The following is a 22,005-nucleotide window of genomic DNA, read 5'->3' as shown; positions in this document are numbered from 1 at the left end:
TCTAATGAGTGGACGCTTAAAATATTCAGAAGGGGGGATTCATTCTTAAAAACCTAAGATGGACCCCTCCTACCCCCAAGTTCAAAACCAAAAGCCAGAAATCAGAGAGGGCCTTTCATTCTTGAAGCACGGCATTAGCCAACTGGAGCGAGTACAGCCCAGCAGCACAGGGCCGTTGAGACCAACACCGAGGAAAAACACGGATCTGCTATGCCAGAGAACATCTTGGTAGGGGTCCACCAACCGTCAGACCTAAGAAACATGGGAGGTCCAGGTTTAAACTGGACATAATAACATTGGAAATACAGTGATTTATTGTCTGGACGTCAGACCTCAAGACAAAATTAAATTGAAAGAAAAAAAAAGGCAAAAAAGCTAATACCTCGGAGCTGACCCTGAAATCTTCCTCTTGAAAAAAAGAAAAATTATCCAGAACTTGGTGATTGTAGATGGAGGCAGGCTAACACTTACCATAGACTATGATTCATTGTGCTAAGCTAACTAGGTTGAGACTTGTTCCTAGTTCCGTTCGTGAACAATATACATGGTCACAGACTTAAAACTGAAAGTCTGAGGTGGTAATCTGAGCAGTATTAGATCAGTCTTTTCCCAGTCTTGGATGATATCAAATGGGTTCAATATTATCGCAAGTCTTTCATTCTCTACAGTGAGGTAACATAATTGGCAACCAATAGATGAACGCAAACAAAAAACAGAAACAAGAAACCTGGTAGACAAACAATCACCATAGTGGCAATGGCGGTATTTGCGGTATGGATGAACGGCAACAGCGAGGGACATCCCGATCAAATTGGCCCGTCCAGAAAGAGGACCGTGCGGTGGAGCTGGGGGCAGAACAGTCCAGCTTGTACTATGTCAACTCTCCAATGTATCACGACCAAGTGGAGAAGGAAAAGCAAAGAACTAAACTAGCAGATGCTCTGCGAAAAACCCAGCGAAAATATTGCGTGGTGGGGCAAATTACTGAAAGAATCTAGTTACAATCTTTGTAAAATCTCAGTCTCAGCCTAGCCTCAGACTCTAAATCTCTGAAATCTAGTCATAAGATGAGAGCAGGCGTGAGACAATAGTTTTCCACAAATCTTTTCCAAATCTTTTCAGTCTTTATATGTATGGATGGCATTAGTCTCATTGGACATTAAACTATAGTTGAGTCCTATTAAGGATTTATTTGGGCTGTAATTACATAGTAAATAAGTTGAATCTAAAACATTTTCGGTAGATTTCGGGTTTTATCTGGGTTCTGTTCATCATATTTAAGTTGTATATACATTATATTTGCTTTGTATCTAGGTTGTTTTAGTGTGGTACATGGCTTCCTCCTTCCTCGCTGAAGCTGGAAAAAAAACTTCCTGTCCTTGAGCAAACATAGAGGATGAGGAGGAGGATGACAAGCCTCACGAGGCAGATAAACTGGAGCGTCCTTGAGTGAGTTGCTGCATCACTGGCCACTTCCTGTGACCTCTCAACTCCCGAGGGGGGTGGGGTGAGGAAAGCAACCGATTTCCTCATGATGATCAATAACAGCTCACATTAACGGCGTCTAAATAGGAAGCGATTATGTGTCATAATGGGTGTCATTAATCACTTTGACAGGGGATGAAGATCAACACTTCAACCACAGGCTCAGTTTCTGTCCTTTCAAACCTCAATATAATTTTACACTTGCTCAAGAGTGTTCTAGGGTTCACCCTTTACGTGTGGGTGTGTGCGTGTGCTTGTTTTCATTTTGATGTGTAGAAGTCTATTTGTGTTGGTTTCTCTACATGTTTCTGTGTCTGTTGGTGAGAGTGTGTTTTATGTTGTTTATGTCTGTTTCTGTGTTGTGTATTTGTGTCTCTTTGTCTGTGTAGATTTCTCTTTGTGTTTTTCTATGTGTGCATGTGTGTGTATGTACAAGTCAGTGTGTTGTTTCTCTGATGTGTGTGTGAGTGTGTCTGTTCTTGTGTTGCTCTGTGTGTTGTGAGTTTGGATGAGTCTGTATGTGGTGTGTATTCAAGTCTTTTTGTCTGTTGCTGTGTGTGTGTGAGAATGTGTGTGTATGTGTGTGTGTGTGTGTGCGCGTATGTGTGAACAGCTGTCTCTATTAAGCCGCCATGAAGCTGCAAGATGTTCCTCAAACCGACTTTAACTGAAAACTGAAAGGAGCTTAAAAAAAACCTGGAGGAATGAACTCATTTCCTCTCGGCCACCAAATGACAACAGAACCCACTGCTTTTGCAGGCGCTGCAGCCAAAAACACCTTTAACCCTTTAAATACCAACTCATGTCCCTATCAGTCTAACAAAAACAATCTGAATGTGAGGGCTTTCATCCTTCCAACAGATTTTATATTTGCATGTCTCTCTTTTTGGTTGCAGTTTTTTAAAAATGTTAATTTTTATTCCTGCGCTGCGATAGACGGCATCATCAAGTGAGAATGAAGTGAAGCTGTGATTATTTTGAATGTCAAAAATTCCTGATGAAACAAAAACTTTTGATTAAATTTTGGGTAAAATTCAAGATATAAATCATAATTTACCTTTGACAGAATTTTTTTTTGCACATTTTTACTCTCAATTAATTTGAGAGATGTTTTTGATGATTTGTTGATGTATTTGAATGATTTTTGGGAGTTTTTATTTCTGGCCTTGTATTGCTGCTTTGAAATTGGTTTGCTCGATTTTTCCACACATTCTAGGTTCTGACTGAATATTTAAGAAAATGTATATCCCACTCCCTATCTCATGAGGATAAAAACCAACACAAAACAAAGAACACACAAGAGAAGAAGCACAGCCCCGGGAGGAGGCTCTGCCATCCTTTCGCCAGGGATTATTATTCATAATTCTGCCTGCTCATCGTTACCGACTCAAAGCGCCGTCTGGTGCCAGAACACAAAGCACAAGTCGGTCCACGCCGCCGTCCTCCACCTGCGCTCATAGGGAGCATCTGCTGTTTGTGCTGGGGGGATTATTTAACGGGATGAGGGTCTGCGACGACCCCAAACATGATTAAATATGGATTTCTGTGCTGGGCTGTCCTTCATCGCGTAGCCAACATGACAGGTAATGATGTCAGTGAGGAGGTCGACTAACCTGTCAAGAAACTGCTGATTAATTTGTCTCAATCCTAGGACAGCGGGGGATTCTGGCTGATCATCTCACATCTGAGGATAGTCCTCTATCCCTCAGTGTACTAGGATTAGGAACTTCTAATCCCTAACTCCTGTAAACAGGATTTGATGTGATGAACTTGTCTGTTTCTTCAGGCTCGTCTGTTGCCGTGACGACCAATGCCTTCAAACCTCTTGGGGCGAAATGTGAGGCCACCATAACAAAGTCAAAAAGAACAATGTTTATGATATGGGTCTAATGATATAAAACAAAGAGACGGCACCAGATATTTTTTTGTCAAAATACAGTGAATTCATGTTTACTAATCACTGTTGATTTCTCTTTTCTGAGTACTTCCCCAAGAAATACTGAAACATGTGCCAGTGAAAAATAAACTTTAACAAAGGAGCTCCACCCACCTCTTTCCGAGCGTGCTCAGTGGCATACTGAGGCTGAGTTGGGCTCTCGGGGCATTGCGGGGGCGAGCAGTCAACCGGGTGGCAGCAGCCGGTGGCTCCCCGGGGGGTTCAGAACCACGGGCTGGGCTGGAGGCAACCCCGTTCAAGTCCTTCAGGACCTGGTAGTTGATCTTGGAGGAGATCTTCTTCTGCTCCAGCATCTTCTCGATTGCTTCGTCTGCTGTGCTTGCCCGGATAGGAGCTCTCCGCTTGGCTGAGGACTTGGGCTGGAGGGTTCAAGTGAAGAGAAGTAATTATGCTCCGAGTGAGCTGGAATATGGCAAAGACATCATACACAGTGAAACCAACTGCATCTGGAGAAATGTGATATTACATCAAAGACAAAAAAATATATCACAGGGGGAAGGGCCACTTCAAAAAAAATCTAAGTCCATTCCCAAATGGACATAATGTAAAGTAATATGACTGTAACAAACATGTTTACTGCAACCAAAGACAATCATTGTTGTAATATGGGTAAGGGATAGGGAAACTTGGTATTGCTCTATGGTTTGTAAAAAACAACATCCATCTACAACATCCATCTTATCCTACACTCAGTGTCACAGTGTATGCTGGAGCCTATCCCAGCTGTCATCAGGCAAGAGGCTGGGTACCCCCTGGACTGGTCAGCAGTCCATCACAAGGCCACAAATACTAACAGACCTGCTGCATGTTTTTGGACGATGGTACGAAACCAGAAAACCCAAAGGAAACCCATGCAGACAACATGTAAACTCCACACAGAAAGTTCCCTTTGTTGCAATCGAACCAGGGACTTTCATGCTGTGAGGCTGAAGCAGTAACCACTGTGCCACTATGCCACAAAAACAACGTATATTCTTAAGGATAAACAAAATGTTTAATAGAGGGTTTGGAACAAATTTGTCAGGCACTTGTAATGGCTACTCATTTCATGAATGATCCTGGAGGAGAAGAATCACAATCTGCCAAACTATAGTCAAACACTTCTTATCCCTTATCCCCTTACCAACCTTTTTAAAATTTTATTGTTTTTGACTCTACTATAGTGTACAAATGTAGGAAATTTCCTTAAGTCAAGACCTCTACCTTTGCTGTGATGTCCCATATTATTAGGAGATGGCATTAAATACAAACATATGTCACTGTGTACAGCATGTTTATATTGTTTCAAAATGTATTGAAAATAAATGTATTTAAGAAATTTTTGTTTTAGAGAGACAGCACAGATGCCACACTTCTGACTCACAGCAAGAAGGTCTGTGTTTCAATTCTGATCGAGGGGCCTTTCTGTGCAAAGTTTTTTTTCATTTTCTTCCCATGTCTGCATGGGTTTACTAATGCAGCCTCAGGGGGGCATAAGCCAGTGACTCTGAGCTGGTCTCATGCCCGAAAAATGCAGAGGGTTGCATCAGGAAGGCCATCCAGCGTAAAACTTGTGCCAAAACAAAATAAGCAAGTCGAACCTACAAATCTCATACTAGATCGGTCAAGGCCTGAGCTACTGTGGGTTGAAGAAGGATAGGAGGAAGGCGTGGTCGAAAGCAGAGAGAGAGAAGGAAAGGCAAGAGTTTGGGACTTAAGAGTAAGGAATTTGACTATTGAGACAATGACAGACAACGAAAGTTAGACAGTTGGTTGACATGATGCAGAGAAGGAAGGTGTGTCCGTAAGATTAGGTGGAAAGGTAGCAAGGCTAGACGATTAGGTGCAGGTTTAGAGTGGACTAATCCATGGTACTGACAGGAAGAGAAATAAAGGAGAAGTTTATTAGGAATGGCCTGGAGGTGCAAAGAGAGTCAGATAGACTTATGGGTCTGAAACTGGAAAGTGAAGGTGTGATGCTCACTGTCGTTAGTGGCTATGCCCTACAGGTGGGATGTGAGTTAGAGAAGGAGAACTTCCAGACAAAGTAAAATGAAGTGATGAAGAAGATCCCCAAAGGTGAGAGTGGTAATTGGTGCAGACTTCAATGTATATGTTGTCGCAGGAAATAGAAACGATGAAGAAGTGATGGCTAGGTTTGGTATCCAGGATAGGATCACAGAGGGCCAGAAGGTAGTAGGCCTTGCAAAAAGGATGGAAATGGCTGTGGTGAATACTTTTTCCAGAGAAGGCAAGAGTTGAGAGCAGCAGGTAGACTACATCTTGAATAGATAATGTAATCTATATTAAAGGAGATCAGTGACAAGGAGATCAGTAATGGTAGGTGAGAGTCTAGCCAGACAACATAGGATGGTGGTTTGTAGGATGGTTCTGGTGACAAGAAAGATAAAGAGGACAAAGTGGTGGAAGCTGAAAAGGGAGGAGTGTTGTATGTTTTCAGGGAAGAGTTGAGAAAGGCTCTGGGTGATCAGGGAGATCTTTCAGATGACTGGACAGCTCCAGCTAATGTGATCAGCGAGACAGCTATGAGAGTACTTGGTGTGTCGTCTAGAAAGAATGCAGATAAGGAGACTTGGTGGTGGAATGAGGAAGTGCGGGAGTATATACAGAGAAAGGTCAGCAAAGAAGAAGTTGGACACTGAGGGGACTGAAGAGAACAGACAGGAGTACGGGGAGATGAAGGGCAAGGTAAAGGTAGAGGTAGCAAAGGCCAAACAAAGGGTGTCTGACAACTTGTATGCTACATTGGACAGTAAGGAGGGAGAGAATAATTTATACAGGTTGGCAAAACAGAGATAGAAAAGATGTACGGCAGATTTAATGATGATTAAGGACAGAGGGAAGTGTATTGACAGGTGTTGGAAGAGTGATGGGAAGATGCAGAGAGTACTTTGAAGAGGTGATGAATGAGAAAAACAAAAGAGGTAAGGGTAGATGAGGTGACTACTTTGACAATAAAGTAGCAGAGATTAGTAAAGGTAAGCCGAGGAGGACACTGAGGAGGATGAAGAGTGGAAAAGCAGTTGGTACAGATGAGATACCTGTGGAAGTGTCAAGGAGAGGCAGCAGTAGTGTTTCAGAGATGTTGAGCTTTTCTTTTGGATTGACGAGGATAGATAGGATCTGGAATGAGTCTATCAGAGGAACAGGACATGTTAGATGTTTTGGAAAGATGTTTTGGTTCGGTCATGTAAAGAGGAGGAATATTGAATATATCGGTAGAGGGATGCTGAGGTTGGAGCTCCCAGGCAGGAGGTCTAGAGGAAGACCAAAGAGAAGATTTATGGGTGTAGTGAGAGAGGACATGAAGTTAGTTGGTGCGAGAGAACAGGATACAGAGTTAGGGTTAGATGGAGGGTTTCCTCCAGATTCTTCAGTTTCCTCCCACAGTCCAAAAGCATGCAGTAGGTTCACTTGAGACCCTAAATTACCCAGACGTGTGAATGAGAAGGTGAATGGTTGTTTGTCTGTATGTGGCCCTGCGATCAACTTGCGATAAATCCAGGGTTAACCCCATCTCTCGCAGACAGCTCTGATAGGCTGCAGCCCCCAGCAACCCTGAGTTCAGGACAAGCGGTGTAGATAAATGAATGAATAAATATCATTGCAAAAAAAGAAAGAAAAACAGGGGGGGGTTAAAGTGTTTCCCCATAGCTTGTCTATCATCTCACCTTCCTCTCCTTGTAAATGCCAAGCTCCTTCTCCTTGGCGATCTTGGCTTCCTTTTCTAGGAGGGGGGGCACAATGACAGTATGTACATTTTCAGACTGGAGGAATGGTAGTGGGTCATCAGGGGAATCAATGTTGCAACAGGAGACGTATACAATCTCTACCTTTCTGCTCTTTGAGGTAGTCTGAGTTTTCTGCCATCCAGAGTGCTGTCTTGATCTTGACTTCTTGGTCACTCAGCAGGTACTGAGAACAGACAGCGGATAAAAGTTGATTTCAACAAAAACAAGAACCGGCCAAAAAAAGACGCAGACCCCCTGCACCCCCCCCACCCCCCCCCCCAAAAAAAAACAAATAACCACCATAATGACAAGAAAAAAAAAAAAGAAATTCCTTGAAAATCAATAGAAGATTTGGGAGGAGGAAGAAAAGGAAGAGACACCGCAACAAGAAATGAAAGACACACAGTATGAGTTGTCACTAAGATGGCAGTAAGAAAAATATTGTCGATATTTGCTGAAAACCTGAAGGTAAGTGTCTTAGACATAGATACAAATTTTTATGAATGAATTTGTTTATTGAGTATATGAATTTCCAAAATCTGCAAGGAAATCATCAGATTTAACCATTAGCTGTCATCAGCCAGCACGAAACTTTGTGATCACAGAATGTTTCAGTCACATTCATAAGGCTAAACTGGATGGACGGTGGGGCTCCCAGGGAACAGGACATACCAGCTCGATCTCGCTGTCATCGATGCCGCTCAGGTCCAGTTCGCCGCTATCAGCTGCTGCCCCTATGGAGACACATGCACAAACACATATTTTTCAGCCTAAGGAGGAAATGCCAATGACAGACAGCCTCCAGCCGACTGTGTTGGCAGAGTGTCCATCAGACAGAGGTCATGTGACACAGGACACATGAGATGTTTTTACTGAGGCTTCTCCATCCTGCCCGGACAAAGTCCACATACCTGACAGAATCTACTTAAGGAGAAATCAAGGCGAAATCCCAGCAAACCAAACTTCCCCAAAACCTATATTAAACAACCGAAACCTCTTCAGGTCAACAGTTGATCTTATGACTTGCTCGTCAAATCTGGTTTCCTTTGACTGGATCCATGCTTATCCCACTTTGGAGGCCTGGGATTTATGATCAAACTGGTCACCATGGCAACATGCTTTATGGCATCACGATGTCTTTGACTAGTGTACCTGTGTAGGATTTAAATCTAATTATTTGAAAATCGGCAAAATAGTGGCACAAAACTGAACAAAAAACTCCAAACATTTGAAGTATTTTACAAAAGAAGTCAAATATTATGTCAAGGGAAGCAAAAAAAAACAGGTGTGAAGTTAAAAAGACAAGCAGAAATGACGCCAGTATTTTGTGGAAAATTGACAAATAAATAAAGGAGAAACGAAATGAAATCAAAATGAAAAAATGTCTAAAAAGTCATAGAAATAACCTGAACTTTTAAAAAGCCCTTGAACTAAACTGAAAATTAAAGTTGTTTGTTTCAGGTAGGATTCATTTTTGGTAGTTGCTTTAACTTCCACCTTGGACCGTCGCAGGCTGGCTGTGCTTCCAAAGCCTCTGCTACTTCATTATCGGGGAAACAGGTGTGACAACGGGTCATGTGGCACGCCGGCAACTACTCTGGAAAGGAGAGTCGTTCGGGTGATATCTGTGTCCGAGCAGCGGTACGACTACTTCCTTTGATAAGACCAGATGGGCCCAAGGGGGAGATAAGGTCTAGAGCCAGGGTGAGCAGGAAGGGGAAGACTTATCTGCACCCGCTAATTTCATTAAACTGTGGGTGAGTTTGGATGAAACTGCAGAACCGGCAGACTGGACACCTCAGACAGAAACTACTTGGGGATGGGGGAGGGTCCGCAGGAATTACAGAAAGAAGAAAATCAAGATAGAAAAAAAAGAATGTTCTCAAATTTCCAATACACTAAATAAAAGCCCCAAAAGGGATGAAGTAATCTAAATGTGAGAGACAGTTTAAAAACCAAATCCAGGACTTTAGCAGGAAAATGTTACGAGAAAAATTATCTCGAACAAACTACTCTAAATGTACCAATGAATTGCAGATCGACTGAAAATATCATTCAGTTAAAACAACCAGAATGAAGACTAACCTGTAAAGTACAAAGAGGGTTGGCAGGACACAGCCCTCCACCAAGAACAATTCTTGTAAAAATTACAAAGAACTGATAATAGTAATTACTTGAAAATGTCCAATTACCAAAATAAGAGCATAAAGATAAAAAGTAAAAACACAATAAATGAAATTACCAACCACTGATGGAGCAGAAACCTAGAATAATTATTAACAATAATAACAATTTATCAATTTTCAAAGACGTAAGGTTATTGTGAAAGGTCTCCAGGAACATTCTGATGTAGAAGAAAGCATCAAGCTGACAATAGCAGGAAGCAGAATAAGAGGAGCTCAGACCATAATATTAGAGGAAGAACACATCTCTCCTCCTCCCCCCCGCTGATAGACACAACAGTTACCTCTTCCTGTGGGACAGGGGAAGCCTCCGGCGGCGGCTTAGGCTTCCCTCACTACTGATTTTCTATTTATATACACAGTTTCAGCCTCATACAACAGCGGCTCCCCTTGGAGTAAACCTCTGACCCAAGGGGGAGACGGAGCCTTCAAGGCTTAGGGGAAGGGGTGGGGGAGTTGGCTCTGAATATGGAAGGAACGCAACAAATAATGATTTAAAAAAAAAGGTAGAAATTCAGAGGTGAAAAATCTATAAACAGCAACTGGGAAAGGGCCAAAAAATGTTTAGAAATTACAGAAAAATCTCCAACCACAACCTAAATGACTAAATTTGGCAAAATACCAGTGGCAATGAAAAATAAAGGATTCAAGAGGGGAATTTTTTTTATTCCATTTTCATCTATTTCCCAAACTAAAAAGCAACAATCTTCCAAAAATGAGCAGGAAACAAAACTTGTAAGATATTCCCTTAACTTCACCGAAGACAGAGACCACTGTCTTCCAAAATCTATGTGAATTTCTTGAAAAGTGTTCAGTTCCAATTTTCACAGTAACTCTGGTTTTCTAGAAAACAGTTACTGTTCCAACAAATTCCAACAAATTTGCATTTATTCGTCCCTTTATTTGTAATTTCTGCCAGAATTTTAAACATTTTCTTTCAAATTCACTTCAGTAATTTCAGGTTTATTCATTTCTCCAGATCTTCAATTCCTTTCTATAATTTTGCTCTGAATTGTTAAATTATTTCTTGGCATTTTTTTTCTTGCTGAGCTTCAGTTCCTTTCTTGATTTTTTCTGTGAATTTCAAGCAGACTCCTCTCCGGCGCCATGTTTGCTTCCTGCCAATCCTGCCGAAAGGAAACCATCCAGAAACAAAGTCTGGTCAGAGAATGCAGATGCTTCACCAACGGACGAGTGGCTGCTTCTCTGATCCTCAGAGGCAGGTAACATGAACACATGATTATCACAACCACCGCCCCCCTCCCCGCAGCAGCCCATTTGATGTGGCTACCTAGAGTAAGATGCTTTGCCAGGAGGATTTTCAGAGGGATTTTCTGATACAGATGAAGAAAGAAAAGGAAGACAACGGCAGTGAGGAGAAAAGTCCTGCAGGAGTGGGCGCTAACAGGTTGTGGAGGCGCCAGAGGGGAGGAGACAAGGGAAGAGGAAAGACGGAGGTGAGACAGTAAAGGGAGAATTAAAGCTGACATGAAACTCCTGCTGAGACTCTTCAATCATTAAAAACATCAGACTCACTGATGTGAAAAAAATAAGACACCTCAATGAAGACTTGGATAACTTGGAGACAGGTTTCAACATGTCACTTGTCTGACTGGACTATTTTCTGTGGTGTATGAACTCACCCGCTAGATGTTTCACACAGATTTTAATGTGAAATTTGAACAGAATTTCTTGCATAGTTTTGGATGAATTTTACCAAATTGTAGTTTTTTATTTTAGCTGATGTTTTGTTAGTTTTTCCTGAAATTTTTGGATTCATTTTGGATCCATTTTTTTTCTCCTATTTCTTAAAGAAATTTCTTTCATCTTTTTCATCTGTTTTCCATAGTTTGTTGACTTAGCAGGATTTTGATCATCTGGAGAAGCTGTGGTATATGACAATTAGTTGTTTTCTGAAAAACAACTTGTGAGACAGCAGGCAGGCTTCCAGGTGACAGGAAGAAGAGGAGGAAGAGGCAGATGAATAGTAAAGGAAAGGTGAGCAGTTTTTCATGTCTGTCTGATCTGGAAACGTCAGGAAAACGATAACACTGGAAAGAAAAAGCCACGTCGGCCAAAACCATATCAAGGTGTCAACCTGCTGACTCCTCCGCACCTCCTGCTCCCCCAAGAAAACCTGTGTGTGTGTGTGTGCGTGTGTGTGTGTGTGTGTGTGTGTGTGTGTGTGTGTGTGTGTGTGTGTTTGGGATGAAGGGCTCTGCTGGAGGATCACTCATCTTTCTGGCTTCAAACACAGAAGTTCATCATGTCAGCAACAATCCTGATCCTCCACCTGTGCTGGGGGGGATCAGGCGGGGGAAGGGGGTGTTGACGGGTTCATTTAGCAGCTCTTCACATGCTCTGCTGGCTGATCCAGAGAATCATTATGGGATGTTTTCTGCCTTTAGCAGATCTGAGGTTCAGTGGGGGACCAGACATCTTCACCACGGTCCGACCAGCAGCAGCTCCAAACATCCCGCCACGTCACTTTCACCGCGTCGGATCCCTTGAAAAGCACCACCAAGCGGAGAGTGCACGCAGACCTTAATATCTGATTTCTGGAAGGTTCTCAAGGATTCACCTGATGTTTCAGTGATTTCTGAGAAACAGGAAGTCTTTCTGACACTGGCATTAGTTGGCATCTGGAGTTGCGCCAAGCCTTCTCTACTGTCACTTGGTAAAACTGTTCTACGACTTTCGGGTTCTTCGTCACCTGGACAAGAGGTTCTCCTTTTTCACCCCTCAGCCTCCAAACCCACTCAGAAAAATCCAGCGTTATTTTTCACCACATGTTACTGAACCTCACCCCAGTTACATGTTTGATTGTCACGTCTGATAATCTCTCCGCATTAAAATATGACGGACGGCGGTGCGTCCTACTTCTCCATCAGACGGCCTCAGTTGATTTATTCATCCAACTGTCTGAAGTTCTTTTTTGTGGGGGGAAAAAAAAGATGGAGCCCCGATTTTTTGGCAAGTGGGACAAATTGACAGGACAGGTCTTTGATCACGGACTTCCACCAGGAGTTGTGGGAGAAGAGTGACGAGCACCAAGGAAAAAAATACACCGGGTTGTCATCAGTACGAGTTCTCCTTGTTCGGTCTCCAAGCAGCCGGTCAAAACAACAGAAAAGACGTGACGCATGTCGGCGACCATGTCTTCAAACCTCAGTCTGGACAAGAAGGCTCTGGGGTCTGAAGGGGGCCGATGGGCAAACAAAGACAATGAGAGTTCTGCTAAAAGACCAAAAACACCATGGTCCACTCAATTTCGCAAGACTTTCGAGTTAAATCTGGATATAAATGGTCAAAGGAAAATAGCAATCAACTAAAAAATCAGCAAGAAACAGAGCAGAAAGGGACTTAAAAACAATAAACTAAAAGTCAAACCAATAAGGAGTCATGTGTGAAACCGTCCAAAAATCCTGAAAAAAAAAAACAACAAAGTATTGGCCAAAATTATGCAAAATAAATATAATGTTGAGAAATCAACAAGGAAAATGCTAAAATTAATTCCAGACATGAACGTGTAAGAATCTCAGAGACGGCGCAGGGATGGTCGACATGTGAGGGCAGAGGTTCTTCAGCATTCTAGTTTGTTTTCTCAAAACCAAGGACTCTTGTCTAAATATATCAGGGTATTTGGATCATCCTGGCAGGAGGGGGTGATGGGGAGCAGGCACTGGAGGTTGGGGTCACTTTCAATTGTCTCTCTCAGCCCCCATGTCAATGAAAGCCCCATCCTTTTTATATATTGCCTTCTCCAGGGGGCAGGGCTTCGAACCAATAGCCTTCCCACCTTCTTCTATACTGATAATCCGATTCAGAATCTTAAAATAAGGATAACCCACTTCCTGGATCTCAGTTCCAAAACATACAGAAGAATTTCCGAGGATCTGCTACTTCTAGATTATAGGACAAGGAATTTGAAGGCCTACAGAAGATTAAATTGATTTAAAAAAATAAATAAATAAAATGCAGTGAATATTTTCGGTTCTTAACAATTGCTTTGAGTACATGTTAAAACTGTCCGTTCAGTTTGATGTCAAACAGACAGATGGACCAAGTGATGGTCGTTAAAATCAGCCAGACTGTAAATTAGCAAAATAAAAAATAAAAAAAAATCAGAAGATACTCAAACCTCCCAGTGTGACTTTGATCAGTTGGATGTGTTGAATCCCAGCATGATGCTGCAGAGTCACCTGACAACTCGCTATACTGCCAAATGTCAGATGATTATTAGAGATGTCAGATAAATATTAGCGAGACATGAGATGGGGGTGGGGGGGGGGGGGCAGTCTTCAATCCTGCTTGAACCTCCTGATGCTTTTGAAATCCTCTTTTTGAGGAGATGTCCTGGACCGCATTGCCTTCAGATACATGAGGAAGCTTCATGAGCATGGCCAATTTCCTCTTAATGGAATTCTCCACCTGAGCGAGGCCCAACGAGCAGGAACCAGGCAGAAATTAAGAGGACGCGATTATGACAGGTAATTTAGAACAAATTAAATGATACATTTCTGGTCATTCGCAGCTGGTTAATAAATCAATGGGGGCAGTTCATGGATAATTAATCAATTAGTTTCAGGTAATTTATAATCAATTATAATAACTGACTTTCAACATTTTGTTTTGCTTTTTAAACACATTTTGAGTTAAGTTCTTATACTTAAGGTCACCTTCAGTTGGTTTAAGGCTGATTTCTATCTTTGTTTTTGAACTGATTTTAAGGTAAATCAGAGATTTCTTCTTAATCTGAAGGTGATTAAACATCATTTTCTTATATTTCTGTCAATTTTCCAGTTTTTTGAGTAACTTCAGGATCTTTGAAGGAGTTCTACAAGAATTCCAGGGGAAAGGAGAGGATTTTGGCCCTTTTTTCCTCCCTTCATCAGTTACTGCCTCCAGTGCACATCTCAGTCGCAGCCTGGCCGAGTGTCATGTCTGCTGAGGCTCAACGCTGCAGAGTGTGCGTGCATGTGTGCGTGCATGCGTGCCTATAGCGGCAGCTCTCGTAGCCCCGACCGCTCACTAAACGCTCGCTGTCATCCCCTGACAGGCCGGCGGCAGCAGACAATCCCTTTCTCTCCTTCAGCCACAAGACACACATCATCTCCAATCACGTCCTGCTGTACTGACACACACACACACACACACACACACACACACACACACACACACACACACACACACACACACACACACACACACACACACACACACACACACACACACACACACACACACACACACACACAACATTATTCTGTATTCCAGGCACACATGGCTGCTGCTCAGCTTGTAGTGACTCAGTGGAAGCCTGTGATTGGCCGTCAGCCGACAGCTTGAAATAAACATAGCGCCTCCTTCGAGAGGCAGCGTCCATCTCGCCATATGTCCGTCAAGCTCAGTGTTACCGCCGCGGGCTCCATAAAAAAAAAAAATTAAAAATGTGTACATATCCAACACGCCAGGGGCCGGCCAGCTGTCAGAGCTGGAGACGGCTAATGGAGGCAATTATCTGTGTTAATTAATGATGAGCCTTTATTAATGAATGGGTAAATTGATTTGAAAGGTTCCGCGGAGACAGAAGCAAAAAAAGCTGATTGTCATTCACTGACAGCTGTTTTTGTGATTTCTCTCCAATTGCAGGTTCCTTTCATCTTCGACTGCCTCCTGGAATGTTTTCTAAAATTTGGGAAAAAAAATTTGACTTGAATTTCATGACTTTTTTTTTACTCCCGGTTCCCATCCAGCTGGCAGTGTTTGGCTGGTTTCTCTTTGGCAATTAGTTGCTAATTTGAAACGACTCAGCTTTCCATTCTTTGGAAGGACAATCTTCTTCACAATTTTTGGCCCTTTTTTTGGCTTGATCTCAGGCTGAAGTTACTGTAATTTCACGCTCGTTTCTTCATTTGATTGCAAATGTTAGCGTTTAATTGGCTTTTGCTTCTTTCCAATTATATATTAAATTCATGTTAATGTTCAGGTCATTTTTCTTGCATATATCTAAGTAAAATTTCTGAACTCATCAGGACATATAATGCAAATGCGTGTTTGGCTGATATTCTGCAAACGAAGCCTTTTGTTCCTGATTTTCAGGGACGCACAAGCTAATTATTATGCTAGCATTTCCTACACAATTCTGTGATTAAATCCCTCTCTGACTCTTCCTTTGACACAAGAGCGCCCTCAGAGTTTTTTTTTAGCTAATTGCTAATTCAGATCTCTAAACTGTGAGTCCAATTTCAAAACCGGCATCAGTGGAAAGGTCTTTCCGCCAGCGCTGGATCACAGGGGGAGGGGTTTCACAGGCAAAGGGTTGGTGGTGGTGGGAGGCAGGGGTGTTTACGGGGTCTCGGTACGCCTCCCTTAGCAGTGGCATTGATTGAGGTATTTTCAGCCAAGCACTTAGCACAGTGGGTGACGTCCTTCATCGACGTCGACAACCTCCCTGTTCCAGGGAAGGTGTTAGTGCTCTGATTCCCTTCAGACCCAAATAGTTCATGCAACAACAAGAGAAATTGACTTAAAAATTAGAAGACATTATGAAATGAAATGAAATGAAATGAAAATAAGTTGGTCATCTACAATCTTGCCAAAAAAATTACAGCAATTTATATAATTAACTAATTAATTAATTGATGAAATCAAGAAATCTATCAAACTGCTAGGAATAAAAACGAAAACCAACAACATGTGACAATAAAGAACGAATTGCAACAAATCACTAAAAACTCCCAAAGGCCTTAAAATTCACCAATGAATCCAAAACATATGAAAGAAATTAGCAACGACTGATTAAAAAACACCACAAATAGTAAGAAAAAATATGAAACTGAGAGAAACTGAGAAATTGATTGAATTTGTTGCCTGTAAACCAGGGACAATGAAAATGACTGATCTTTTCTTCTGGGGTTTTTCTGACATTTTGGGCTCCAACTTCCAGACGAAGCTTCGTCTCCATGCAACTAAAAACACGCCAGCAACAGACCGCTTTCCATCTGAGAGAAGATCAACCGGTTGAACACACACCCTCCAGTCCACAATTACAGCCCAGCAAAAAGTAAGTGCACTTGCACGCACGCGCGCGCACACATACACACAAACACACACACACTGATCAAAGCTCAGTCTAATAACAAGCTTGTGTGTCTTCACTTAATACTTCAAACATCCAACATCCAACTGGGGGTGTGTGACCCCCACCCCCCTCCAAATTTTGCTCTGTGTTCTGCACCCCCCATCGTTTGCACCACAATCATCTTGAAGACGACCAGAAATCTGCCAGATCTACAGAGCGGAACCCAAGCAAACACCAACTGTGGACGTGGAAACAAACAAGCACAAAGCACACGTGAACAGGGCCGAAGGACATGTGACTCTGTTACACAAAACGGTGGGGAGAAAAAAGTAAAGAAAGTAAGACAGAGAAGGAAAATGAAAAAGGGAGACAGCCAGGATAGTGCGTTCAAAAAGTAAAAACAATTTATTTGTTTTAATTCATTTAATTTTAGGGGCGGCATGGCGCAGGAGGTAGAACAATAGTCTTTGGACCTTGTTTAATTCCGGCTACTCCTAGTGTGTCGAAGTGTTGTAGGGCAAGACACTGAACCCCTAACTGCTCCCCTGGCACTGGTCGATGGCAGCCTACTACTCATGGGTCATCTATGATGGGTTCGAGAACAACTTTCCCCATGGGGATTACGGTTATAAAGGATAAATTATTAAAGAAATTATTTAAAGAAAATGAAAAAAAAACAACAAAAAAATTTAGACATTAAGAGACACTTTGTCAGGAAAAAAAAAGATTGAACTGGCTCGAATTACAGAACATTTTTTTGAAATGACAAATTTTGTACAGAGCCACAAATTAGCTAAACTTGGCTCTCTGGTTATTGCCAAAATTGGATTTCTGGCAATAACCAGGAAGCCATGAAAATATTTAACTTAAAAATTAAAATAAAAATCAACATCAGATTGAGCAACAAATGAGATGAAAATCTGTAAAAATGAGACTTCTTCCCAAGAAGGAATAAGAGGGGATGGTAGTGACAAGATTAAGGGGCGGGGGTGGGGTTGGGGGGGTCAGCCTCCATCCTGATGGCCATAAAAGACTCTCCTTTCCCCCCATTTTAATGACTCTTGGTCATTGCACTGACGCAGAGTGATGTCACTTCACAACCGAGCCGCAGAACAGTAAATCAGAAACAACTGAGCACATAGACAGCAAATCATCAAAGTGTTAAATTACAATGGAAAAAAAATTACAACAGAATGTTGCAGAAAATGCAATGAAGGATCAAGAAATTGGCCAAGATTTAGCACCATATCAGCGGGAAATGTGCGCAAAAAGCAGACTTGGAGAAAAGTCCAAGTCCAAGACAATACCTGTGAGGAACTGGCCTCAAGTTTGATCCATTTAAGAGGGTAGAAAATATAAGAAAAAAAAGGCAAGGCATTTGGGAGAATTTTTCCAAAACACTTGCTCAAAAGCTAAAAAACAATGATAAAAAAATTCAAGAATCAACCTTCAAGAAATCCGAGAGGAATTTGCCTAAAATGTGTTCGAATAAATAAATAGAAAAAAATTAAGATATAACTGATTAAAGACCCGAAGCTCAGAGAAATTCGCATTTAAACTACAGTTCAACCTCAATTTTTCTTAATTTCCACATTCAATTTGAACCAAACAAATACTAACCCTACCACATTCTGATTTAATTATCAGGGTGGGGGAATCAAACAATCACTTTTTTTATGAGGAATGTTTGTTCACTTTTCAGATAATTTCATCAAATTCTCAAGAAATTCAAATTTCCAAATAATTTCTTGAATTTCTCATGTAATTTCTTGCAATTGGTTTCAAATAAATTTTCTGCGAATATGTAATTGATTTATGGCAATCCCCCTGATAATCTCTTGCTATTTTATCTTGTCCAATCAGTTTGTGTCGGAAGATTGGAGGATAAACCACAAACCACAGAAGAGGAAATGACTGAGACTTAGGAGGGAACCTCCAAGCACACTGACCATTTTCCTTACTGTCGCCGATGCAGCTGCTGATGGACTCGGGGAGGCCCAACGTGGCGGCAGTGGGCATTGTCCCCAAGATGGAGGCCAGCGACGGTGCCTTGCGCGTTGGGACGCCCTGACCTTCGTCTTCCTCTTCCTTTTCCTTCTTGGGGCCCGTCTTCTCCAGTTTGACCAGAGCTTCCAGTGTGATGTCACCCATTTCTTTGCCGAAGTGTTTGGCCACTGCCTGAATCACCTCATCCTCCTCTTCCTCATCCCGTTCCTCTTCCTCCTCGAGCCTGACTTCACTACCATCCGCCCGGACACAGGCAGGATTATCCACTTCTAAAGAAGAAGGGGGGGGGTTAATGCCCATTTTTTTACTGAAGAACTACAACTTTTCCTGCTTTTACAAAGAGCTGAGCTGGAAAATTTAACAGATAGGAGGATTTTTTTTCCCTTTTTTTAAATTAAAGTAAAATTTCAGCCCATTTTAAAACTACAATGAGATGTTTCTTAATTTTCAGATACTCTATTTTATATTCCACATATTACTTCCTCTCAAGTTGCCTTGAACATTTCTGTTGCTTTGCGGTCAAACCTCTGAAGTACTACGGAGCCAACAGGGCAGATCTCACCAACCTCCCTGGGTGTAGGCAGCGTAGATCCCCTTAAGTCTGGGCCGGCTGGACTCCAGCTCGCCGTCGATCTTGTCCTGATAGTCCTGGATTTCATCTGCTCAATGGGAGATGCAGTAACGAGTACATCAAAAATAAGATGGCGTCTATTGTGGAGGAGGCATCCGCCCCTGTACCCATCTTCAGCTGATCCCATCAGCTACACCATCCTAAACCTAAACCTTAGTCCACCAAGGGACCCGAGCGACCCTGCTCTATCAGTCCATCCTGCTCAAGGACCCCCTGCACAACCTCATGAAAACATTTATCACGCCTCGTCGTTGAATAAAGAAAATAAATGGTTTTGCGGGTATGTAAGTCTTATTTACATACATTTGGTATTTAGTTCCTTTCCATTCTCTAATTTCCTTGTGCCTTAGTTACGTTTTGAGTTTTATCAGATCTTACCAGCTTTAATTACAATTTTTGTGTCATTTTTCCATTGATGTGGGACAAAATATGAATGGACAGAACAGGAAAATGTGCAAAAAAAAAAGATAAATTACTAAAAACTGACAAAGACTAAGAACTAGAGTTGAATAGAAAATTACCTTGAAATTGACAAGAAATCAATAGAAATATTCAATCTTTGTTGCTAGAAACTCAGATCGGAGGCTCAAATTATGAGCAGAAATTAAATAATTAAAAACTGACATAATTTAATCCTGAAAAAAATAAAATTGAGAAAAAAAAAAAAAAAAAAAAATCAACAAATCCCTACAGAATCTCTCTCAAAAAAAAAATCTGTGAAAATCACATAACGTTTCAGGGCACGATCTTAGATGTAGGAAGGAGGTCAACTGACCTAACAACCTCTCCACAATGTTCAGACGACGGATCCTTCAGCAAACAGAAAATACCCTGTTAATTTTTGCCATACCTTCGAAGTCATCAATCATCTTCTTCTTCAGCTCCACTTCCAGCTGGAGGGAGGAGGAGATAATTAAAAACCATCTCAATCAGTTGCGAGGAAAAATCCTTTCACAATAAAAGACCCTGGGCCCCAACCTCGTGGACTTTCTTCTTTTTAAGGCCGGCCGTGTAGCAGGGGGGGTCACACTCCTGGTCAAGGTCAATTTTCATAAACTCCTCGATAGTCAGCAGGCTGGTGGGTGTGTCCTCAAACTCCGTCAGTCTGTCGGCCAATCGGAGAGCCCGATGGATATGACTTACTGACACAAAATCAACATATTTTCATGATAATGCATACAAAAGACTTTTTTGTGAAAGGTAATCATACAAAGGTTTTTTTGTATGGATTAGGCTTATCCTTCTTCTTATATATCTGTATGTCTGTGAGAGTGTTTGTGTAACATGAAAAGATAAAATCTTAAATAATGAGATAAAACATGTGTCTTCAGTTCAGTAGGGTCTGTTTTCCTCAGTTTGGTCCCAAAAGGTGTCCTCCACCCACCTTTTCCTCAGAGTAGTTTCACACACTTTCACCACATCCACAATTTCCTTGATGGTCCGTCGGAAGTCATACATCCGAGCGGCGACCAGAAGAGCTGCAGACAGGCAGGCAGACAGACAGACAGACAGACAGGCATGCAGACATCAAAGAGGGCTGGGGGAGGGGTTTGCTTTCAACAACAAAAATCATGGGTGTTTTATATCTATATATATATATATATATATATATAGAGAGAGAGAGAGAGAGAGAGAGAGAGAGAGAGAGAGCGAGAGAGAGATAAAATAGATAAAAAAGAAAATAAGTACAAACTTTCCTTAGTCAGAAGACTTGTGCTTCCTTTTTTTCTTCTTTCAAAGCACTGAAAGTGAACTAATGCTTTGCTGACACCAACCTTAAAATAAAGACTCTGATGTTCAAATCTTTATGCCAACGTCACAGTAACGTCTTTCTAGCTCATGACCTTCTGACATGGTAAAGGTGTCTTTCTGATATTGAAACAACATCCAACCAGCATCAACCTGAGGTTACACGGACACCCTACAACACCTGCTCTTGCCCACCATCAGGCCAACTTCTGTCACGCTAACGCTTGGCCGCCTGTCAAGAGTCAGTTAGACTAATGGCCGGCTGTCTTATATCTGGCAGGATTGCGGAATCCGGTGTCCCAATGGGATCCTTTTAGATATGAGAAACTAAATGCAGCTCAAACGTCAATATTGTGCTGATATATTATAAATATCCTCTACCTGCTGCCTCTGACTCGCAACCTCTTGAGTCTGTGTTCACGGAGGACAGCTGGATGGAGGCCGCCGGCAGGTCCCACCTCCATGCTCGCAAGCACGCACAGCCGCACGCACAAACACACACAAAAGCAGGGCCTTTTAAAAAAAAAGGGAGTACCATCACTACAACACTAATATTATGCAATGAGCAGCAGTGCGAGGCTTGAAGGAGAACAGTTATATAACCTTCATTAGCACTGCCTTTGCTCCGGCGCCTGCTAAAAGATGGATGCCTGCTTTTACAGCAACACGCACACTTCTAACAGCCTTTGGGACCGAAGTGGCTGCTTTTAGCTCCGCAGAGGACGTTCTCAAACACCCTCTCCGCTTCCATCCTCCAACCACTTAGGTGGAAATTGGCAGCTTTTTGGGATATTTTTTTCCCCAACATGACCCAAAAATGCAGAGTAATTTGGTAGCTTTCATGTAAAGAATGACACTTCCCACTGTCCCCTCCCCCCGCAGGAGCAGGTTTGTTTCTTCACTTTGTCAACAATGATATTTGGGTACAAACTTTTTTTTTTTTTTTTTTTTTCTCCTCCTCCTTCCAGCCCGAGTGGATCCTCCTCCATGATTCATGACCGGACCATCAATTATTCAGGTGATGCTGCAAAGCAGGAAGGGAGAAAGTGGAAAATTGAAACCGTGAGCGTAAACGTGCACGGCTGGGTGGCTGGGGGGAAGACACTTGGTGGTCGTGGGGCGTATGCGGCAGTGGCGGAAGTGGGAGAAGAGGAAGCTTGTGAGTGGATTCATGAACA

The 22,005-nt window shown here is 42.1% G+C and overlaps 1 protein-coding gene across 1 annotated transcript in view; it reads right to left on the bottom strand.

Annotated features, from left to right (window-relative positions):
- Window positions 1–22,005, bottom strand: part of brf1a (BRF1 general transcription factor IIIB subunit a) — a 70,266-nt gene that overhangs the window by 19,856 nt on the left and 28,405 nt on the right. The window contains exons 8-16 of the mRNA XM_086151636.1: window positions 20,463–20,556; window positions 20,057–20,183; window positions 19,929–19,971; window positions 19,014–19,106; window positions 18,390–18,716; window positions 7,846–7,907; window positions 7,276–7,357; window positions 7,114–7,169; window positions 3,536–3,801 (exon numbers count right to left, since the gene is read on the bottom strand). Coding sequence (XP_086007762.1) covers window positions 3,536–3,801; window positions 7,114–7,169; window positions 7,276–7,357; window positions 7,846–7,907; window positions 18,390–18,716; window positions 19,014–19,106; window positions 19,929–19,971; window positions 20,057–20,183; window positions 20,463–20,556 — 1,150 coding nt within the window. The remainder of the gene's footprint in view (window positions 1–3,535; window positions 3,802–7,113; window positions 7,170–7,275; window positions 7,358–7,845; window positions 7,908–18,389; window positions 18,717–19,013; window positions 19,107–19,928; window positions 19,972–20,056; window positions 20,184–20,462; window positions 20,557–22,005) is intronic.

The sequence above is a fragment of the Fistularia commersonii genome, chromosome 1 (genome assembly GCF_037954325.1).
Source record: "Fistularia commersonii isolate RoL2024-O1a breed Wild chromosome 1, RoL_Fcom_v1.0, whole genome shotgun sequence".
NCBI lineage: Eukaryota > Metazoa > Chordata > Actinopteri > Syngnathiformes > Fistulariidae > Fistularia > Fistularia commersonii.
Note: the sequence above shows the minus strand (reverse complement) of the source record. Positions and strands in the feature narration are given on the sequence as shown.